Here is a 21,019-nt window from a genome sequence, read left to right as displayed (position 1 = left end):
GCAGGAGCTGGAACTAGAGACGGGAGCTCACTCCGTCATGCGGCACACTCGGGTCTTGAACTGCTGAACTACCAACCTTCCACAGCCTGCAGTTCAGTGTCTTAACCACTTGAGCCACCACAGCTCCTTTTTCTACTGCTACAGACTAACCTGGCTACCCATCACTTCTTCAGTATCTGAAGCAGTGATCAGTGACTCAGGAAAGCTCATCTGCTGCCACTTTTTTCTTAGCCTTTCAGGTGCTACTGGACTCTTGCTCTTTTCTGTTGCTACAGACAGACTAAGGTGGCTACCCATCTTGATTAATTCTTAGGGGTCGCCATAAGCTGGGAGCTACTCGATGGCACAGGACCTGCTTCTTCTGTCCTCCTCTCTGGAGAGATCACAAAGACACGGGGAGGGGGGAACGGAGTGCCCTTTGTTGCTCATGCCAGCTCCAGGTTGGGGAATAACTGGAGATTTTGAGGACGGAGTCTAAAAGGGTGGGGTTTAGGGAGCGGGGGGGACTTCAGTGGGGTATAATTTCCTAGATAAGAGTCCACTTTGCTAGGTAGCCTTTTCTCCCGGGGAGAACTGATCTCTGTTGCCCGGAGACCCGCTGAAACAGCGGGGAGATCTCCAGCCACCACCTGGAGATTGGCAACCTAACGTGGGCTGAGCGATTCGGGAGCTCCGGGCAACAACCCACAGGAATCGGCCCCGAGTCGTCCCCTTCGCCACCCCGTCCAGCGCTGCTTGCGAAAGGGTCTCTCCACGAGGCCAGGCGAGCTCCCAGTCAATCATGGGCACGGGCCCGACGGAGCCCTCGCGGGCCGGAGGGAATCCCCGCGGGCGGGGCGGGGCTGGGCTCCAGCGCTCCACCTCCCTCTCCTCCTCCCCGTCGGCTTAAAGGGCCAGGCGAGCGCCGCGCCTGGCTTCCCGGTCAGCCGAGAGCGGAGCGATGCGCGGCGGGAGGTGGAGCGGCTGGTGCGCAAGGTCCAGGCGAGCGCCGCGCCTGGCTTCCCGGTCAGCCGAGAGCGGAGCGATGCGCGGCGGGAGGTGGAGCGGCTGGTGCGCGCGGGCGGCGCTTCTGCTTCTTGCGGTAGGCGCCGCGGAGGGGGGTCCCCCGGGAGCGAGTCGTTCGCCCAGGCGGGCAGCGGCTCCGGGGAGGGGGAGACTGAGGAGAGGCGCCCTGGGGCGGCTGGCGCTCCCGGCGTGGGAGCTGGGCGCAAACGAAGCCCGGAGTGGGGTGGGAGCCCGTGGAGCAGGAAGCCCGCCGGCAAAGAGCGTGAGGGGGCTCGTGCGGGTCCTGCTCTCGGGGCGGCAAACCTGCCTCGTGGGGTCAGCCCTCATTTGGACGTTTGAACGAAGCCCGTCGGCCGGAGCGCAAGGGAGCCAAGCCAACGCCGGCAGAAGAGCGTGGCGAGGATAGGCGGGGAGAGAGAGGGTGGCACGCCAGCCTTCCAAATAGCCTTCCAAATAGCGGGTAGGACAGGCTGCCTAGAAAAGCACCCACGTGTCCGAGTCGCCTTCCCTTCGGCTGGATTATTTGAACTCATTTGTATTCCACCTTTCTCCCCCATGGGGAGCAAAAGCGGCTGTCCTTGTTAAGAAACAGTTTGGCGTAGTGGTAAAGACCGGGGACTCTAATCTGGGACCCGCTTCTCCCCATTCAGCCGCTGGTGTGACCTTGGGTCAGTTATAAGTTCTTTCAGAGCTGTTCTCTCAGGAGCCATTCTGGGAAGAGCTCTCTCAGCCCCAACTACCTCACGGAGTGTCTGTTGTGGGGAGGGGAAGGGATTGTAAACCACTCTGAAACTCCTCTGGGTAGTAAAGGGCCTGGTATAAACCCAATCTCTTCTTCTCTTTACTTTATTCATTGTATCCTCACAACAGTCCTGTGAGGTAGGACAGGCTGAGAAAGTGTGACTGGCAAAAGTTAACTCAGCAAGCTTCCATGACAGGAGCTCTTCCAAATACTAGTCCACCACCCTTAACTGCTACACCACAGTGGCTTATTTCCATCTTATTAGCTGTATAAAGACATTCTCTCAGAGATGACTGACAAATACAGTCAGCCTCTTGCACAGAAACAAGCTGTGTACCAGGCACACGGTATTGCAGTAGACTTCCATTGGCAGAGCTGAGATGGTGTAACCAAGCAGAGTGTGAGGGCAGCGCCCAATTTGTGGTGATTTTGTCAACTGCTGCATTTGACTGTGAAACTTTAAAGTCGTTGACAGATCATCGGTAGAAAGTAAATGAGGAAAAACTCTTATGTGCAAACAAAACAGAGGCAGACGGTTTTTAAAAAATCATTTTTACACAGAGATAAAAAGAAAGAAACAAGACTTCAAAGTGATTCCTAGAAAAACGCTAGCACGCTTTAAGAAAATGCATATAGTTTTGGAGAAGGTAGCTGTGCAGGTGTTCTGAAAAGAGCAAGATTCGAGTCCAGTAGCACTTTGAAGACCAGTAGGATTTTAAGGGTAATGAGTTTGCAAGAAATTTGGGCCCTGAAAATCTTGTTTGGTCTCTAAGGTTTTACTGGACTCGAATCCAGCTCTAAGAAAATGAATATACAACGTTTTAAATAGGTCAACAAACAAATGAAAATTATAATTCTACCTATCTATCTAGTACTGCTCACACGGCTATCACCTTAAGCAGAAATGAGAACCAAAGAAAATATTCTAAAAGTCCTTACTCGGTATTATTTCTCTTATATTTGATTATTGCACCTATGAGCTTTGCCACTGAGAGGGTGACACGATCACTGGTATCCGATAGTACCCATGACACCTGGGCTCGCACATTTAGCAGTTCCATATCTTTAAGTAAAGGGATGACTAAATTAGCCCTCAACTCATCAAATATAGGGCACTCCATAATCATATGTTCAGTGGTTTCGATTGTATGATATGAGCATCTGCATGTTCTATTAGAGTACGATACGTTATTATATCTGCCCTCCAAGACTGCCGAGGGAAGAATGTTCAGACCGATTTCCCACAGCTGCTGCTCTGCGCTTGCTCCTCTCTTTGCCCCGATGGTACGTGTCAGTTTCCCAATCGAAGCCGCGCAGCCGCATTTTGACCCGTGGCTTTGCCCGATTTTGCCTGCGGTTTCGTAAAAACAGGATCATGAAACCGCGGGGCAAATCAGGCGAAGTCGCAGGTCAAAATACGACCGTGCGGCTTCAAGTGGGAAATTGACACGTACCATGGGGCAAAGAGAGGAGTGAGCGCCATGGGAAATCGATCTCAGTCTTGCCAAAGTAAAAGCTCTTCTCAGTTTTGGGACTGAAAATTATAATTGAAGAACTGGTGGGGGCAGGAGAAGGACATGCCAGTCACTGAAGATAAGTAAGATTTTAAAAGTATTTTGAGTATCAGAATATAGTGAAATATAGGATCAGGTGTCTAATTATGAAATAGTAATTATGGATCGTGAGTAATAATTATGAAATATTGATAAAGGGGGTTAAAATATAGTAATTATGGATTGTGAATAGTAATTATAAAATACTGACCAAGGGGGTTAAATATAGTATGGATTGTAATTAGTCATTATGAAATATTAATAAAGGGGGTTAAACGATTTCAATATAAATAATACTGTACAGTTGAATGACTTAAAGGAGAATTCTGAAAACTAAGGAAATTATTTCTAGAGGAATTCCAGACAAACAAGTTGATAGTGTTTGTGGAGTTGCTAATATTGTGGATTGTTCTTGAGTTGTGGTGCTGAGATCCACACAAAGGTTAAACTGTGTTACATGACATTCAAACGTCTGTTTGTCAAAAGAGAACCGGTTGAGGACCAGACAGGTGGTGTTAAATCCCATTTAGCAAAGTCAAGGTGTGACCACTGGAATGCTGGAAGAACACAACAGAAATTGGGAACGGTTACAAAGGAAGTCCAGGATTGATGAATTATGTACCCATGAAAAGCTAGATCTGAGTCCATTAGCATCCTTAGAGACCAAGAGGATTCCTGGCCTATAAGCTATCAAGGGTGAAACTTACCTTTATACCAAAGGGAATTCTGACTCTTGGTAGTTTATGCCCTAGGTTCAGGTGGGTAGCCGTGTTAATCTGAAGCAGTAGAACAAGTTTGAGTCCAGTGACACCTCTAAGACCGACAAAGCTTAAGGTAGGAAATGCGACCAAGTGTGCATGCACACAAATGTTTATACCCAGAATTACACTTCGTTGGTCTTAAAAGTGCTCTGGACTCAAACTTTGTCCTATAGTTTATGCCCTAAAAGACGCGTTGGTCTCTAAGATGCCATCAAATCTAGCTCTTCTACAGCAAACCAACACAGCTACTCTGCAGAAACTATGTACACGTGGAGTTTTATGGCAAAACAGATCATGATTCTAGTATCATAGCAATATAGAATATCAGCTTCTTACAGCATGTGAAACTCAAAACTGGGGAGGAAAATGATAATGAAAGAGAAGAAAAATAGAATAAATAAAAAGCAGAAGATTGAAGTCAAAGGAAAATTTAATAGAACCAAAGCTATCATAGAGGGCTTCTGTCTTTGGGTAAAGAGAAAACCCATGGCTGAGGCTGTAATCCTAAAAAGTTTCCCTGGGAGTAAGCCTTGCCAAATTGAGACTTACTTCTGGGTAGATGTGCTTACACTTGATCCTCAGTTTACAAAATTGTTGGGCCCAAGAGGATAAAATCACATTGACAGAAGGAAGTTTTCTTTATCTGATGTTAATATTGTTAATATTTTAATCATTTTATCTGGATGTTTTTATGAATGTTGTACGTCGCCCAGAGCCCTGCATCACAGGGATTGGGCAATTAACAAATTTAATAATACCCAGAATTACACTTCGTTGGTCTTAAAAGTGCTCTGGACTCAAACTTTGTCCTATAGTTTATGCCCTAAAAGACGTGTTGGTCTCTAAGATGCCATCAAATCCAGCTCTTCTACAGCAAACCAACACAGCTACTCTGCAGAAACTATGTACACGTGGAGTTTTATGGCAAAACAGATCATGATTCTAGTATCATAGCAATATAGAATATCAGCTTCTTACAGCATGTGAAACTCAAAACTGGGGAGGAAAATGATAATGAAAGAGAAGAAAAATAGAATAAATAAAAAGCAGAAGATTGAAGTCAAAGGAAAATTTAATAGAACCAAAGCTATCATAGAGGGCTTCTGTCTTTGGGTAAAGAGAAAACCCATGGCTGAGGCTGTAATCCTGAGAAGTTTCCCTGGGAGTAAGCCTTGCCGAATAAAACAAGACTTACTTCTGGGTAGATCAGGCGATTAACAAATTTAATATATAAATAAATAAATATAAAATAAAATCTTTTTGACTAATGAAGGAGAGATTGGATTTATATCCTGCCCTTCACTACCCGAAGGAGTCTCAGAGCGGCTTACAATCTCCTTTCCCTTCCCCTCCCCACAACAGACACCCTGTGAGGTAGGTGGGGCTGAGAGAGCTGCTCCCAACTATCCTTGAGAGAACAGCTCTGAAAGGACTTACGACTGACCCAAGGTCACTCCAGCAGGTGCAAGTGGAGGAGGGGGGAATCAAACCCAATTCTCCCAGATTAGAGTGCCCGCTCCTAACCACTTAGGATATTAGTATGAAATACATGACAGGGCCAATACCCCTGCATGTTAAGAAAAGTTGGTTTTTTTGGGGGGGTGGGGAAGATAAGTTATGCAAGAATTGTGTAGCTGGAAAACAGATCAGATGCACTTGGAGATCATACCAGAACTTGGAGATAGATCAAGATGAGGTACCCGTGTTAGTCTGTCTTTAGCAGTAGAAAAGAGCAGGCGCCCAGGAGCACCTTAAAGACTAACAAAATTTGTGGCAGAGTATGACCTTTTGTGAATTACTGCTCTTATCTGAAGAGGTGAGCAGTGACTCACGAATGCTCATCCCCTGCTACAAATTTTGTTCGTCTTTAAGGTTCTACTAGACTCTTCCTCTTTTATACCAGAACTTGCTGATCAAGAAGGTTTTACTAAAAGGTGTCATGGGACACCTGGACAGTATTTATTTGTATGTAGTTTTTATAATCTAATTATCCTTTCGAATAACTTGTTGAGAGAAACATGTTAACAAAGGTGGATCACAATGAGATGTTTGACAGGAGATTAGAGACAGCAACGAACCCAAGATATGCTAATAATATTGCTGTTCTTTTCAGACTTAAAATAGTGTTTACAACATGCAAGACACCCAGAGATATCCTAACAAATGAAACTGCCCTTAGGACTGTAGTGTTCCCAAAGGTTGTTCTTACTTTTTTTTCTGTTTTTTTTTGTTCCCTGAAAAGTACAAAGATGTCTTATGCTGCTCATGAACCACTAACTCCTTATTGGGAGTGTAAAGCAAGATACATCGGACGTTGTTCGAAAGGTGTCTGGAGAAACAGATGTCTTTTCCACAACTAATTTGACATCTGATGCAATGCTCCCTCTAAGCTATGGAGTCTTGTGAGCAAAAATTCTACTTTGTGAGCTACCGGCATTAAAGTTGTGAGTGAGAGATTTGGCTGCTGCATAAATCAGTTTGCTCTGGAGCCCTCCTCCCTGAGCTAAGACAAAAATGTGTGAGCTGGAGGCTAAAAAACTGTGAGCTAGCTCACACGAACTCAGCTTAGAGGGAACACTGATCCGATATCAATTGCTCAGATGTATCCCAAATCATTAAGCCATTTAACTGCTATGTGAACCTTAACTGGATCAAAGATATGTCCCCCCCCCGTCCCGTCCCCCGCTGTCAGGGCACAGCTGGTTTATGGTGACCTCGAGGTGGTTGCTATTACCTGTCTCTGCATAGCAGCCCTAGATGTCCTCGGTGGTCTCCAACCCTACTACTAACCAAAGCTGACCCTGCCTAGCTTCCTAGATCAGATGAGATTGGGCTAGCCTGGGCCATCCAGGTCAGGGTCAAAGATATTTTTATTGTTATTATTGTGATTTTTTTTTTTTAAGAACACACTTTTCTAGATTATGATTTAGGCTCCTTTCTCATACTTCCTGGTTGTCAGAAAGCTATAGTTGGCATTCAGCCTTGGCAAAATACGGTTGATCCAGACCACTGTTTGCCTAGAATCAAAACTGAAAACCTAATTAAGGGGTGATTTGCATTTCTGATTGCCTCGCAAACTGTGGCTTGATGTTATCTATGCACTGTGTCCTCAAAAAGGGGTCATACAAGTCCAAGAAGTCATAACAAGATCAATTATAAAGCCCCTAGTTTATAACAGCTGCCATTTAAGTTGTTTTGTGCTGGGCATATTTTGTGAATGAAGGGAAATGTGGATGATTATCTCCTTTTTTATTGGACTCTAAAAGGATAGATGAAACCTAAATGGTACTCGCTCAAATACTGTAGGTAAGATTTTGATGACTTTGGGAAATAAATCTAAACAAATTCCGTATCTTGTTAAGAATGGCCTTGTTTATGTCGATAAGAGTACTTAGATTTCAGTTTGAGTAAATTTTTCAAAGAATGTTATCCCAATGGTGCTATATATCTGCTAGATTACATAGAAATTATAAATCTCCTAAAGGGAGGGGCCATGGCTCAGTGGTAGAGCATCTGCTTGGCATGCAGAAGGTCCCAGGTTCAATCCCCAGCATCTCCAGTTAAAAAGGATGTGGCAGAAGGGGATGTGAGAGACCTCTGTCTGAAAACCTGGAAAGCTGCTGCCAGTCTGAGTAGACAATACTGACCTTGATGGACCGATGGTCTGATTCTGTATAAGGCAGCTTCATATGTAAAACATAGATTGAGGTATGTATAATGTCAATTGTTTCCTACTTATTTATTTACGGTATTCATATTCTGCCTTTCCACACTACCTAAGGCAGCTTACAAAATATAAACAGACAGTTAAAAACATAGTTGAGACACATAAAATAATGTGCCTCAAGTTAAAACTGCAATTCCTACAGCATAGAAGAAAAGAGATTGGATTTATATCCCACCCTTCACTACCCAAAGGGTTAGGGTTAGGGTTAGGCTTGCAAACCTCTTTTCCCTTCCCCTCCCCACAACAGACACCCCGTGAGGTAGGTGGGGCTGAAAGAGCTCTGAGAGTACTGCTCTTGAGAGAACAGCTCTGAGAGAACTTATGACTCGCCCAAGGTCACACCAGCAGCTGCATGTGGAGGAGTGGGGAATCAAACCCGGTTCTCACAGATTATAGTCCGTGCTCCTAACCACTACACCAAACTGGCTGTCTACATACATACGTCACCATCAGCTGCCGGAGACGCTCTTTAGTTACTTCCGCCAAAGGCACATCAAAATAGTTTTGTTTTGCACCTTTTACAGAAGAGAGAGAACAGATTTGATTCCAGTAGAACCTTGATGGCCAACAAGGTTTCCAGGGTGTAAGCTTTCAAGAGTCTAATCTCCCTTTGTCAGAAACTTTGGCTCTCAAAAGTTTATACCCTGGAAATCTTGTTGTTCTCTAAGTTGCTACTGAACTTGAATCCAGCTCTTCTACCGCAGACCAACAAGACTGCCCAACTGAAGAGAGAGAACGTGGGAGCTTTCCATACCAAAATGTGGGAGCAGCCACTGAGATCTCCAAAATAGGTTGCGGTCACACACACTACCAAAGAACATAAGAGAAGCCAAGGTTGGATCAGGCCAATGGCCCATCCAGTCCAACACTCTGTGTCACACAGTTTACCAGAAATACCAGGTGCCATTAGGAGGTCCAGCAGTGGGGCCAGGACATTAGAAGCCCTGTCACTGTTGCCCCCACCCCACCCCAAGCACCAAGAAGACAGAGCATCACTTGCCCCAGACAGGGAGTTCCCATCTATACCTTCTGGCTAATAGCCACTGATGGACCCCTGCTCCGTATGTTTATCCAATTTCCTCTTGAAGCCGTCCATGCTTGTAGCTGCCACCACCTCCTGTGGCAGTGAATTCCATGTGTTAATCACTCTTTGGGTGAAGAAGTACTTCCTTTTATCTGTTCCCTGAACAGTATAATCCCCTTTCAATCTACTTTCAGCGCACTTTGCAACTGGATTTTTACTGTGTGAACTGGCAAAATCCAGTTGGAAAGTGCATTGAATGTGGATTGTTTAGTGTGTGTAACCGCAGCCATAGAGGGGAAGTGGAAAGTGAGTTGCCTGATAACTTTAGTTTGTTCCCAGGATCATTATACTATCCTTTTTGCATATTTGGAATACCATAGTAGTTAATGTACAATTATTGTTGTTGTCGTTGTCATATGGCATTGTTTATAATATAGCCAGGCGATCCTAAGTTTTCTGGCAGCCAGAAGTTCCAGCTCTTTTAGCATTATGTACCACTAGGTGGCGAGCTAGACTTGTTTTTAAGGCAAGAGACGTTTCAGAAGTGGTTTGCCATTGCCTGCCTCTGGGTCATGACCCTGGTTTTCCTTGGAGGTCACTCTTCCACATACTAGCTACAGCCGACCCTGCTGAGCTTTTGAGATCTGATGAGATTGGGCTAGCCTGTGCTATCCAGGTCAGAGATAACATACAATAAATTATTGCTATAGACTTTCCCTTATCCTTACCTGGATGATACAGGCTGGTCCATCTTGTCAGATCTTGGAGGCTAAGCAGGGGCCGTTCCTGGTTAGTACTTGGATGGGAGACCACCAAGGAATCCAGGGTTGCTACACAGAGGCAGGCAATGGCAAACCACCTCTTGCTTTGAAAACCCTACAGGGTCCCCATAAGTTGACTGTGACTTGACAGTACATTCTGCCACCACTGGCTTTCCTTGTTACTAGAAGGGTTGGATCCAACTTTTTGAAGATTGGAATAGTATCGAAACAAATGGTACGCTCTATTTTTCTTATGGTTCGTTTGCCCAAGTGATTCTTCCCTTTGTGTGAGATTCCTTCTGATTTCTCCTGCCATTGTAGCCCCCCCCCCCATTTTGATGGATAAATTTAAACTTTTTTTCCACGTGCAAGCGGGAAATTTCCGTCTCTTTTATATTTTCTGGAATACATTGAGGCAAGTCTTAAATGTTCTTTTACATCTGATGGCTGACTGGAAACGACATTTCAAAGTTATTGAACAATTTTCAACCAGTTTAATGTAACTGATACAATAAGGCTGATAACTGATCGGTTAATATTGATTAGAGTAGAATGTTATAAAAATAGCTATTTGGTTACTCCCTTTGGGATCCAGCGCATGCATCTTTCAGTTGGCAGCAAATGAATCGATTGACAAGCTGCAGGTAATTCAGCATTTGGGATGGTAGAGCAAACTTTAGGAATACATTATGAAAACCTGGCATAATGTGACAGTAGCTTTAATTTTGCTTTCTGCTTCACTCTAGGAATTAATGAAATCCTAAATTCCTGGTCGTGCATCACAGGGATTTCAGCAATTGGTTTAACGTACTGTTCCGGGACTAGAATTCCTCTTATGTATGCATCTGTTTCTTTCAAGGCCTCCCAAGAAGATTATATGACTTTCTTAGGAAAATGTCTTCTGTTACCTAGTGGTTCTTATCAGAAGAATTTGTCTAGTGCACAAATAGTTCTGGCTAGCTGGAGATCCATTTTCCTTTTTACTGCAGGGTAAATTGAAATAGGTGCCAGGGAAAAGCCTGTGCTTCTTTATTTTGGATTTTTAAAATGTCAAAAGGAGATGGTTTCATTTCCAAAAAAGATGAAAGTTTATGGCGACAGGCAGACAGTAAAGGTCTTTATTTCTATTGTTGTCTATAAGTATGTGGGTGGATGATATTATTTATATAGATTTATATCCTGCTTTATTTGCTTAGACTCAAGGCGGCTAACAGCAGAAGAAGAAGAAGATGAAGAAGAAGAAGAAGCAGAAGAAGAAGAAGATGAAGAAGAAGAAGAAGCAGAAGAAGAAGAAGATGAAGAAGAAGAAGAAGCAGAAGAAGAAGAAGATGAAGAAGAAGAAGAAGCAGAAGAAGAAGAAGATGAAGAAGAAGAAGAAGCAGAAGAAGAAGAAGATGAAGAAGAAGAAGAAGCAGAAGAAGAAGAAGATGAAGAAGAAGAAGAAGCAGAAGAAGAAGAAGATGAAGAAGAAGAAGAAGACGACCCCAGTACTCACTGCCCAGCGCTGTACTGAGCAGCAGTGGGAGAAATTTACCATATTTAAATGCAGTTTCGATAGCTCTCAGAATCACTGGAAACTCTATAGTTTTAGTGGTTTTACCATAGAGTTTCCAATAAGTCCTAGAGCTACCGTTTGCACTTCCGTTCTTTTACCAGACGTAAGGTCGTGCAGCATGCAATACTGCAGGGGGGCCCGTGCCCTCCCCCAGCCCTCCCACTGGTTGCCAGGCCCTTCTTGGCAACTGTTGTGTCTTCACCATTAATATCTAATGTTAAGCTTGAAACCTTAGCCAGGATTCTAATCTGTAACAATACCATTGGCTGAAGCTTATTGTAACCAATCAAATGTAAGAGAACTGGGCTGGAGGGAACAGTAATGATTGGGTGTTATCTCTGAACAGTGATTGGACCTTAACTGTGTGAGGGCGTGGCTACACCAGCCTGGGATTGTTTAAAAAGGAGCTGTGCTCCACTGTTTGTGTCTTGTGTGATCTTTGGATGTTCTCGTTCTTAATAAAGCTGATTCACTTGTTACTTACCACGTTGTTGAGTTGCATACTTAACAGCAACCTTACCGTTAACAAAATTAAAATAACATGCAGCCAAATCTGTTGAGCCACAGTGGTTCTTTTGTATGTGGGTAGGGAATGATTTTGCATTCCTGTGAAGCAAAAAATTGCCTTCCTTGGACTGAGTCTTGTAATAGAGGGGAGGTATAGACCCTTTTCAAACTGCCTTTGTATTCCATTTTAGGAACTGGTTGCTAATGGAGTTTTACCCATCATTTCAGACATACCCGTTTTAGTCACTGGCTGCTAGCGGAATTTACTTACCTGTTCATACAAACCCGCTTGCATTGGATTAGCAAAGCATGGTTGAGCCACTTTTGAGGGAAGCTGTTTCCCCCCCATTTTCAACCCTTATGTTGCGCTTCTGAATCACTGTGGTGTGCTGTTTGAAACGTCCACAGCGCTTCCTGCAGTGCCGCTTCCCCCCCCCTTTTTGTCACGCGATCTTCCTCGGACTTTTTTTCTTAAAACATTCTAAGGTGCGTGCTATAGCGTTAAACCACTATAGCACTGAAGTGCGATAGTGGCATCATTGAGATGCGTTGACTCCGTTGACTCCATTGAGTCAGTGCATCTGACTATAGCACTCACCTTGGAACCCAGAAGACATGGCATAGGTGGAGGTGCTTTTCTACCTTAGCTGCCACTGTATAGCCCCAAATTAACATAAGCCAACCTCCAGGTGGCACCTGGAGATCTCCAGCTATTAAAACTCATGTCCAGATGACCAAGATCAGTTCTCCTGGAGAAAATGGCTGCTTTGGGCAGTGGAATCTATGGCATTATACCCTGCTGAGGTCCCTCTGCACCCCAAACCCTGCCCTCTCCAGGCTCTTCCCCTCAAATCTACAGGTATTTCCCAACCCAGAGTTGGCAACCCTGTAACTGGCTATGGAATCACTTTCCAGACCCTTGCAATCCAGAAGACATGGCATAGGAGGAGGTGGTTTTCTACCTTAGCTGCCACTGCATAACTTCAAATCAACATAAGTCAGGGGTGGAGGGAACCATACCTGTTACCATGAGGTTGTCCTTCCATACTACCCACTTGGGGCAGCAAAATGACTTGAGAAAGCCCTGCCTTATAGCTAAGCAGAAGGAAATAAACATGGCTTGCCTCCCTCTGTTTTCCCATTCCTTCTGCCACCCCACCAACCACAGCCGGGACACTCACCTGGAGCTTCCTTATAGAGCTCATATTTCTTCCCACAACGGGCCTTACTCCTGGTTCCATATAAAGCAGCTTCATGTGTATGCATATATGCATATACTCAAAAAGAAGAATTGGTTTTTAGACCCCGCTTTCCTCTACCTTAAAGAGTCTCAGAGCAGCTACAATGCCTTTCCCTTCCTCTCCCTACAACAGCCACCATGTGGGGTAGGTGGGGCTGAGAGAGTTCTGAGGAAACTGCAACAGAAGGAGGAGGAGGAGATTGGATTTATACCCCACTCTTCACTCGGAGTCTCAGAGTGGCTTACAGTCTCCTTTCCCTTCCCCTCCCCACAACAGACAACCTGTAAGGCAGGTAGGGCTGAGAGAGCTCTTTTGAGAACTGCTGTTGAGAGAACAGCTCTGAAAGTACCCATGACTGACCCAAGGTCACACCAGCAGATGCACGTGGAGGAGTGGGGAATCAAACCCAGCTCTCCCAGATTAGAATCCGCACTCCTAACCACTACACCAAACTGGCCCAAGTCCACCCAGCAGACTTCATATGGAGTAGCGGGGAATCAAACCCGGTTCTCCAGATCACAGTCCGCTGCTCTTAACCACTATACCACACTGGCTCTCTTACTTAGCCCTGAGTATGTTGGAGGAAAGGCAAGATTTAAAAAAAATATATGATATACAGATAAATATATAGATGAGGGCAGGAGTCGTTTCGTAGAAAAAGAGCTAGGGGAACTCATTAGCATAACTCATTAGCATATGCCACACCCCCTGACATCACCGGAAGTGTGTCATAAGGCCACACCCCCTGACATCACCGGAAGTGTGTCATAAGGCCACACCCCCCGCCCCCAACGGTCCCTGAGGAAGCAACTTACCCTCCCTCTTCTCCTGCCTCCTCCTGGCTGAATGAGGGCCGGAAGCGGGGCGGCTGGAAGCAGGGGGCAGGGCTTCGTCATGTGCCCCGCCCCCTGTACCTCACCCGGGGGAACTGCGATCCCCCGCGATCCCCCCCGAAATGACCTCTGGATGAGGGTGAAATAATTCACCCCGAGGGAAACTTCACTTTGTCCAAATTCCATTTTAGGAAGAATTCTGTAGTACCCTTTAACCAGCACTGATCTACTGGTGAAGAAAATCTTTCAGTGTCTGGGAGTCATGACCAATTTCTTTTGTGAGTGTGTTTTAATCCCAGTGGCTGAATTTATTGGCACAATGTTCCAGGAAACAATGCCACTGAAAGTCACTGGTTAACAGGAATCCTCCATCACAGAAAGCTTTTCTTTCATGGGGTTAAGTGAAAAGGAGGATCCATTCAACAATGTCAACATAAAGAGTGGGTTTGAGTCAGGAACGGCATGCCTCAGTTAATGTGAATGGCACCACATATTTCCCGATTGTTAAACGTGGCATTTCAGCAATCTCACACTCATCAAGGAAAATAAGGCTCTGCTATTGGTCTTCTTTTTTTTCTGGTAATCAAATTTTATTTTCTCAGGAATAAATGAAAATACTGTGAAGTAGTCATCAATTGTCTACCCCATTCCCAGTTAAGAATTTATGCCGGTAATCCGGCTCGATCGGCCACTATAGAGTTGCTTGGCACTTGCCTTCTTCGTGGGAGGAGGTCAAAGCCCAATTCAGCTTCTTCCGAAGCTGGATTACGCCAACCTCACACTCCCTCTAGGGCGCTGCTGCCTGCTTGTCCCCCCCCCTCGCTGGGGAGTGATGCGTTGGGCTGTGTATTGCCCAAACTGTCAAAAGTGGCCGTCGCTCGCTTCGCACGATCGCGAAACGCTTCAGTCCTCCATCTTAGCCAGACCGGAAGCCTCTGCTATTGGTCTTCTGTAGCATCTTCCTGTTTTTCAAGTTCACTCTTTCAACAAACGCAAATACTGTGAAGTAGTCAGGGTAGCATTTAATCCCATTGGTCTGAAACCAACATTTCTGTGGAACTGTTTACTCTTATTATGTTTACTAGCTATTTCTGAGCTCCCAAGTTTTATGGAGATAAAGAAGATCTTCAGTGATTTTTTTTTTCCTGGTAAATATTTGGATAAGTAAACTGTAGATTCCACTTTTCCTTTAGTTTAGAGTGGATTTGAAAGAACAGGTTCACGTGTGAACAAGTTTACCTGCCTTATACAGAATTGGGGAACTGGCCAATCTCTCTCAGTCCTGCCAACTTGGACTAGCAGTAGTTCTCCAGGGTCTCAGGTGGTGCATCTTTCCAAGGTGCCCTATTCAGCAAGATGCTTTAACTGGTGTTAGCTGTAGCAAATGGCCAAAAATTTTGGAGGGTCTGCCGACTGGCAAGGATAGCAATCTAGAGAAAGACAGCAGGCCAAGATGGAAGATAAATTTAGAGTGATGTGACAGTCAAATATTGTTCTTAAGTTTTTCAAAACAGGTGGTTCACCTTTAACCAAGTACCTAGGTATTCACAGTTTCACACCTTGAAAGCTTTGGTTTGGGGGCATCTAAAACGCATACCTTCAGGTGAAGTGGTGACTCTAAAGAGAGATCTGAAAATGGTATTTAGTTTATATTTCAAGATAGGTATATGGCGTATAACCATATAGGAAATCTTGTTCTGGTTCAGGGCCAAGATACAGTGATATCAGAAGCTAAAGTTAGACCTTTGCACTTTTTGGTACAGTAAATCAACAGGTGACCTTCTGTACCTCATCCAGGGTCAACAGCAGTAAACAATAATAATATGGCTGAAAATGGGGAGCAGATAAAAGGTTGGCTGGTTAGTGAGTGGAAAGGAGAAAAGGAAGCAGGGTAAGGTGAGGCTATGGAGTCTGCTGGTGGCGGGTAAGAGGGAATTGTGTGAGGAAGAGGATATAGAGGTAAATGAAGTGCCCCTCACAATGCCTTGTGGGTTTCTCATTGTGCAGCTGGGTCCAGTCCAGTGGCTTGCTCTATACAACTGGCCCATAGTTTGCCTGGGTAGAAGCTGCCGGGGGAGAGAAAAAGAGGGAAAGCACAAAGCAGGGGCAGATAAAGGTAGCCTGGCTGGTGGGTGAGAAAGAGAAAAGGAAGTAGGAAAAGGGAAGAGGATATGGGGGCTTTCAGGGAAGGGAAAGCAGAAAGGGGGTGGAGAAAATGAGATGACATCCACAAGTCCTTGTGAGTCCCCCACTTGTCTTAGCTTATTTAGCAGACTTATTTAGAAAAGGTGTAAAGAAATCACAAGATCAACTGTGACGGACTGCACTTTTTAAAAGCTCAGAAGTGCTGTATAGACTCCTGAAGGACTGTGAAGGGTTAATTCTTCACAGAAACAGAGGGCTTTGAGTGACAGGCCGCTCCAAGGAATCTGATTGGTTAGCATCAGGTGAGCAGGGAACATTTTGAGAGAGCTGCATGCTGAGGAGAAAGTCAGTCAGATTTCGGCCTTGACTGAGTTGAGTACTGACAGTCTGATTTCAGCCTTTGCTGAGGGCAGTTTAACATAGACAGGGGAGCTCGGGGGAAGTTTGCAAGGAAGTTTGGGAATTAGGTGCAGACTCCCATTAGAGGCATGTACTGGTTTGACCTCAGAAATCTCAACCCCTGATTTCACCTGACCTCTCTCCTCTATGTGAAATAAAATATTTTGTTATTTTTGAATTTCAAAATGCCCCGAGTGCCATTTAAGTTATTTAAGTTAAAGGGAACTACCGATCCTTTCCTCAGGTTCCTGGGCTGAGCCCACAGCCAAAATTACGTACTGTGACAGGGTGGGACAGCCAGAGTTCTTCAGCAAAGAAGAAAACACATTACTAGGGCAGCTCAGCCTGTAAAGGGAAAACAAACAGAAGGGAAATCTTGCCTCTAAGGGAGAGAAGTGGATGGGGCTGTCAAATCAACAGATATAAACTTTAACGGTATTAGAACAAGGAATAAAATCCAAGCCTTCAACCCAGAAGCAGACCATTTAGGGCAGCCTAGGGCACTCAAGACGATTTCTGTCCCACAGCCAGACCTGAATCCAAATTGAAATCCATCTCCCCCAAGGCTGCCTGGAGCTGCGTAGTCACCCACCCAAGCACCTTGCCCAAAAATAGAATGCTGGCCAGTGGGAGATAATTATTTAGGTCATACAGATCTAGGGATATCTTCTTCATGGAATGAGAAGTTGTTTAATATGCAGCTGTGATTGTGTTGCCTCTAAGCCTGGAGACTACGGCTATTTGACCCCCAAGTAACCATTAAGGGTTGATACTTATAGACATTCAAATAAGGGAGAGGATTAGCTGACAGGCTACCTTTGTCAGCTATTGGCTATGATGTGCCTAATACATTGGACATTTTGGTTAGTACTGTTCAAATCAGGTTCCCCAACTTGGTGGCCACGGGCACTAGGAAGCCTGTCAACACCGTTCCTGGGATCCACCAAGTGTTTTTCGAAAGTGGGCAAGGTCAAGTGGTGCTTGTGCCCTGCAAGACATTTGACTGGCTGTGCAGACTAACAGGCATCCTGTTAAGCAACGCTTCTGCCTCAGATGTTGAATAGTTACTATGAGAGTTATGCGTAACCTCACTTCCTAACATTTTGTAGTTGGCTCTGCCCTCCTACAGCAGCCATTTTGTTCACGTGCCCACCATCCTGTGTCAGGATTCAAAGTGTGCCTGCAGGGTCAAAAAGGTTGGGGACTCTTGGTTTAAATTTTGTGAGGGCTGCTAAGAAACTGTTGAGTGTTTCATACATGGGCACACCTCAGCCAAGACTCCCTTGGTTATCTTTCTTTCTAAGCTGAAAACATCCCATATTTACCTCGACAATTTACATGAGAAGTGATTTGGACCACTTCATCCCAGTCTTACTCAAAACATTGTCTGTCATCCATAGTAACTGGTTGGCCACTGTGTGAGAAAGGAGGCTGGACTAGGTGGAGCACTGACTGGTCTGACCCAGCAGAGCTCATTTTATACTCTTAACCTCCAGGTGGGGCCTGTAATTCTACTAGAATTACAAATAATCTTCAGACTACAAAAAAAAAGATTCCCCTGGAGAAAATGGTTGCTTTGGAGACTGGCCTTTAGTGCATTATACCCCACTGAGGTCCCTCCACAACCCCCTGCCTTCCCAAGGTTCCACTCTCAAATCTTCAGGAATTTCCCAAGCCAGAAAAGGTAACCCTACCCATAGCATTAATTTAAAAAATGGTAATTCAGTGTTTGTTAGCAATTTGTATTTAGAGGCCTTTAATAATCTGAGGCCCTAAACTGTAGTTTATTTTATTTGTGTGTAAATCCAGTTCTGCTAAAGTGCATACCGTTGGCTGGATTGTACACAAAGCTGCAGGTGGTGGAAAGTTTACATCCCATGGGAGATAAAGGAAGTTCTGGCCAGGAACACAGTATGGAACACTCAGCTGCTAAACAGACTTCCTGGAGTGTAACATGTGACAAAATAGCCAGCAGGGAAGTTTTGAAGCAGAAAGAGCACACAACACCATGCCTTAGAGATCAATCTTGTACCAAGACAACAAGTCAAACAAGCTTGCTGTGCACAACAGGTGGTTACGCCTTAGGAGTGACGTTTCTGTTACAGCCATGTCGCCTCAGTAAATCTTCGGGATTGAAGTAGATTGATGAGACACTGATATTGGACACAAAAGTTAGTAACCGCTACTGACCCCCTTCTGCTTGCTGATAAATATTTCTCAGGCTTCCATACAATAAAAGAGCTGTCACCTGAGTCAGAAAAAATAGAAGAGAGGTTGTTTTTTTGTTCTGTTTGGTGGTTTGTTGTAGGGCTGCCAGCCAATGGCAAATCTGAGGGGGCAGGAACACAAGGGGGTGCCATAGAGTTTCTGGCGATTCCTAGAGAGGACTGACATCACTTCCGGGTTCTCCTGGAAATGACATCACACCTTCACCCGGTGGGGACTTTTCCCCTATAGACAACCACCACTGCAGCCATCGTGGTAAACAGGAGCCTGGGCAGGGGGATACCCTGCCTCTGGTGGGAACTTGGTAAGCCTAGCTTGTTGCTTGTTTGAAGAAAAACAAATACTGGGCCTATTCCTGAAGAAACTCTTTGATTTTCTTGTTTGTTAAATCATCAAACTTTCACTGTGGAGTCTTCCGTGTAGTATAAATCTCTCTATTATTCTGTAGGAGCAACTGGGCAGCATCATCCTTTTGTAGACTGAATTTATGATCATTTCCCTCGATATGAGGTGGCTCTTTCATCGTGAGTTTAGGGCGACTGCTTCAGGCAGTGGTACACCAGAAAACCACCTATAATGCTCTGCCTCTTCTCATAGATTAACCCAGTGTGTTTCTGACCACAATATGTATTTTATTATATGTATGAGTAACCAAGATGGAATCAAGGGGCTTCCAGCCCAGGGCAAATGGATTGATTAGATATGCATGTTATAGGCGAGCATAGTGCTGGCTTTTGAAAGAGGATTGTTGTTCAGTCGCACAGTCGAGTCCGACTCTTTGCGACCCCATGGACCAGCTCCCTCCAGGCCTTCCGGTCTTCCGCCATCCTCTGAAGTTTGCTCAACTTCATGTTCGTTGCATCAATGACACTGTCTAACCATCTCATCCTTTGCCGTCCCCGTCTTCTTTGACCTTCAATCTTTCCCAGCATCAGGGTCTTCTCCAGTGAGTGCTCCCTTCTCATTTGGTGGCCAAAGTATTTTAGCTTCAGTTTCATTATCTGGCCTTCCAGGGAACAGTCAGGGTTGATTTCTTTGAGGATTGACTGATTTGTTCTTCTTGCAGTCCAAGAGGATTAGGGGTCATTATAGCAATGGCACGTTTGATTTTGAAGCTTATTTACTTTGCTGTTATTAAAAAAAACCCCACAACATTCCCATGTAGATGTCATTCCTAATTGTGGTTAAAAAAATCGGGATTGTGTTGTGGGCCCCTTTCTTCTCTCTTGTACATGGATGGCCTCCTGCAGTTGAAATCATGGTGGCAACCATCTCATCTGCATTGGCAGTAGGCCTGGTTAATGCTGTGGTGGAAGACTGCCATTATCAGGCACACTGAATAGTCTGGGAACATCTGGGGCTGCAGCCCAGTTAATCTTAAACCAGCATTGACTTTACCAGTTTGGAAGGGAGGCCACTGTGAGCCTAATATAAAAATGTATATAAATACGACAAACATGTTTGTTTTACGGCCAGAGTTTAAAATCTACTGTCTACTGCTTGCATTTGTAAACCATACTGATAAGAAGATTGTGTTAGTGTTAAATAACTGAAGACTATACAATGATTGAAGTGATAGTTGCGAGGAGAGACAGTCCCTGTTTCCTACCATAGTTAGCTTGGGTCTTTTACTTTGCACTGGGCTAGCGTGGTTCTCAGGGTTGCTTGTCTTTGCAGTGGGTGGGGCATACAAAAAACTTTACTAAAACACTGTCCTCCTTGCTTTAGCTCTCTCCCCATTCATTTTAAGGTTCTTGCCTTTGGCAACTTCCACCATGGACTAGGAGATAACGCCAGCCTAAGAAGGAATATCAGCAAAAGAAGCAGCCAGGTGGGGACTTCCTTTTTTTAAAAAAATCCAGATTAAAATTATTTGGAAATCTCTGTGTTTGGTGGGGCTAGTGTATGTGTGTGTGTGTGTGGGGGAACCCCATTCCTGTTATAGTTGGCAGTAACAATGAGCTTGAGCAGTTCTCACTCATGAGTCCTTAAAGGGTAAGTTCACACCTACACATTCATCCTTAACAATAGCATCAAATTGTGAGTTTGTCAAACAGCTTTCAGTGATCTTCAAGCTATCTGCCATTGGAGAACTTCTATTGGGGGGAGGGGCCGTGGCTCAGTGGCAGAGCATTGTCAGAACCCACAGCCAACAACGTAGTACACGCTTATCAGGAAAGGTAATACTTTATTGAAGAGCTATAGATGCATTAACATAGGCACTGTTAAGAATGACGGCTGCCCATGGGGCATAATAGGATATAGGGTATTCGTATGCACCCCCCCCTGCCCTGGCCAATGAGTCACCCTCCCGCGTGTGGGAGAAAGAGCTTCGGCCGTTTAGCGGTTAAGCTGGGAATGAAACACTCTCTCACGGTTCCCAAGAAAACCAGACATCAACATCCCCACCTGCAATACTTAGAGATAAGCGTTGTAGCAGCAAAGAAGCACAGAAGGAATGCAAAGGCAATTAGAAGACAACCAGCCTCCCTACCCCCATGGCAGCATAGCTGACAAGCATCTGCTTTGGATGCAGAAGG

At 44.9% G+C, this 21,019-nt stretch overlaps 1 protein-coding gene across 1 annotated transcript in view; it reads left to right on the top strand.

The window, feature by feature from the left end:
* Nucleotides 1-891: 891 nt before the first annotated feature.
* LOC107123394 (cadherin-like protein 26) overlaps nucleotides 892-21,019 on the top strand; it is a gene marked incomplete at its 5' end in the record, with an annotated part of 41,199 nt that continues 21,071 nt past the window's right edge. The window contains 1 exon segment of the mRNA XM_015426638.1: nucleotides 892-1,320. Within this exon segment, the coding sequence (XP_015282124.1) occupies nucleotides 892-1,320 (429 nt within the window).

Source organism: Gekko japonicus, unplaced genomic scaffold, assembly GCF_001447785.1.
Source record: "Gekko japonicus isolate JY-2015 unplaced genomic scaffold, Gekko_japonicus_V1.1 scaffold2027, whole genome shotgun sequence".
Classification (NCBI taxonomy): Eukaryota; Metazoa; Chordata; class Lepidosauria; order Squamata; family Gekkonidae; genus Gekko; species Gekko japonicus.
Note: the sequence above shows the minus strand (reverse complement) of the source record. Positions and strands in the feature narration are given on the sequence as shown.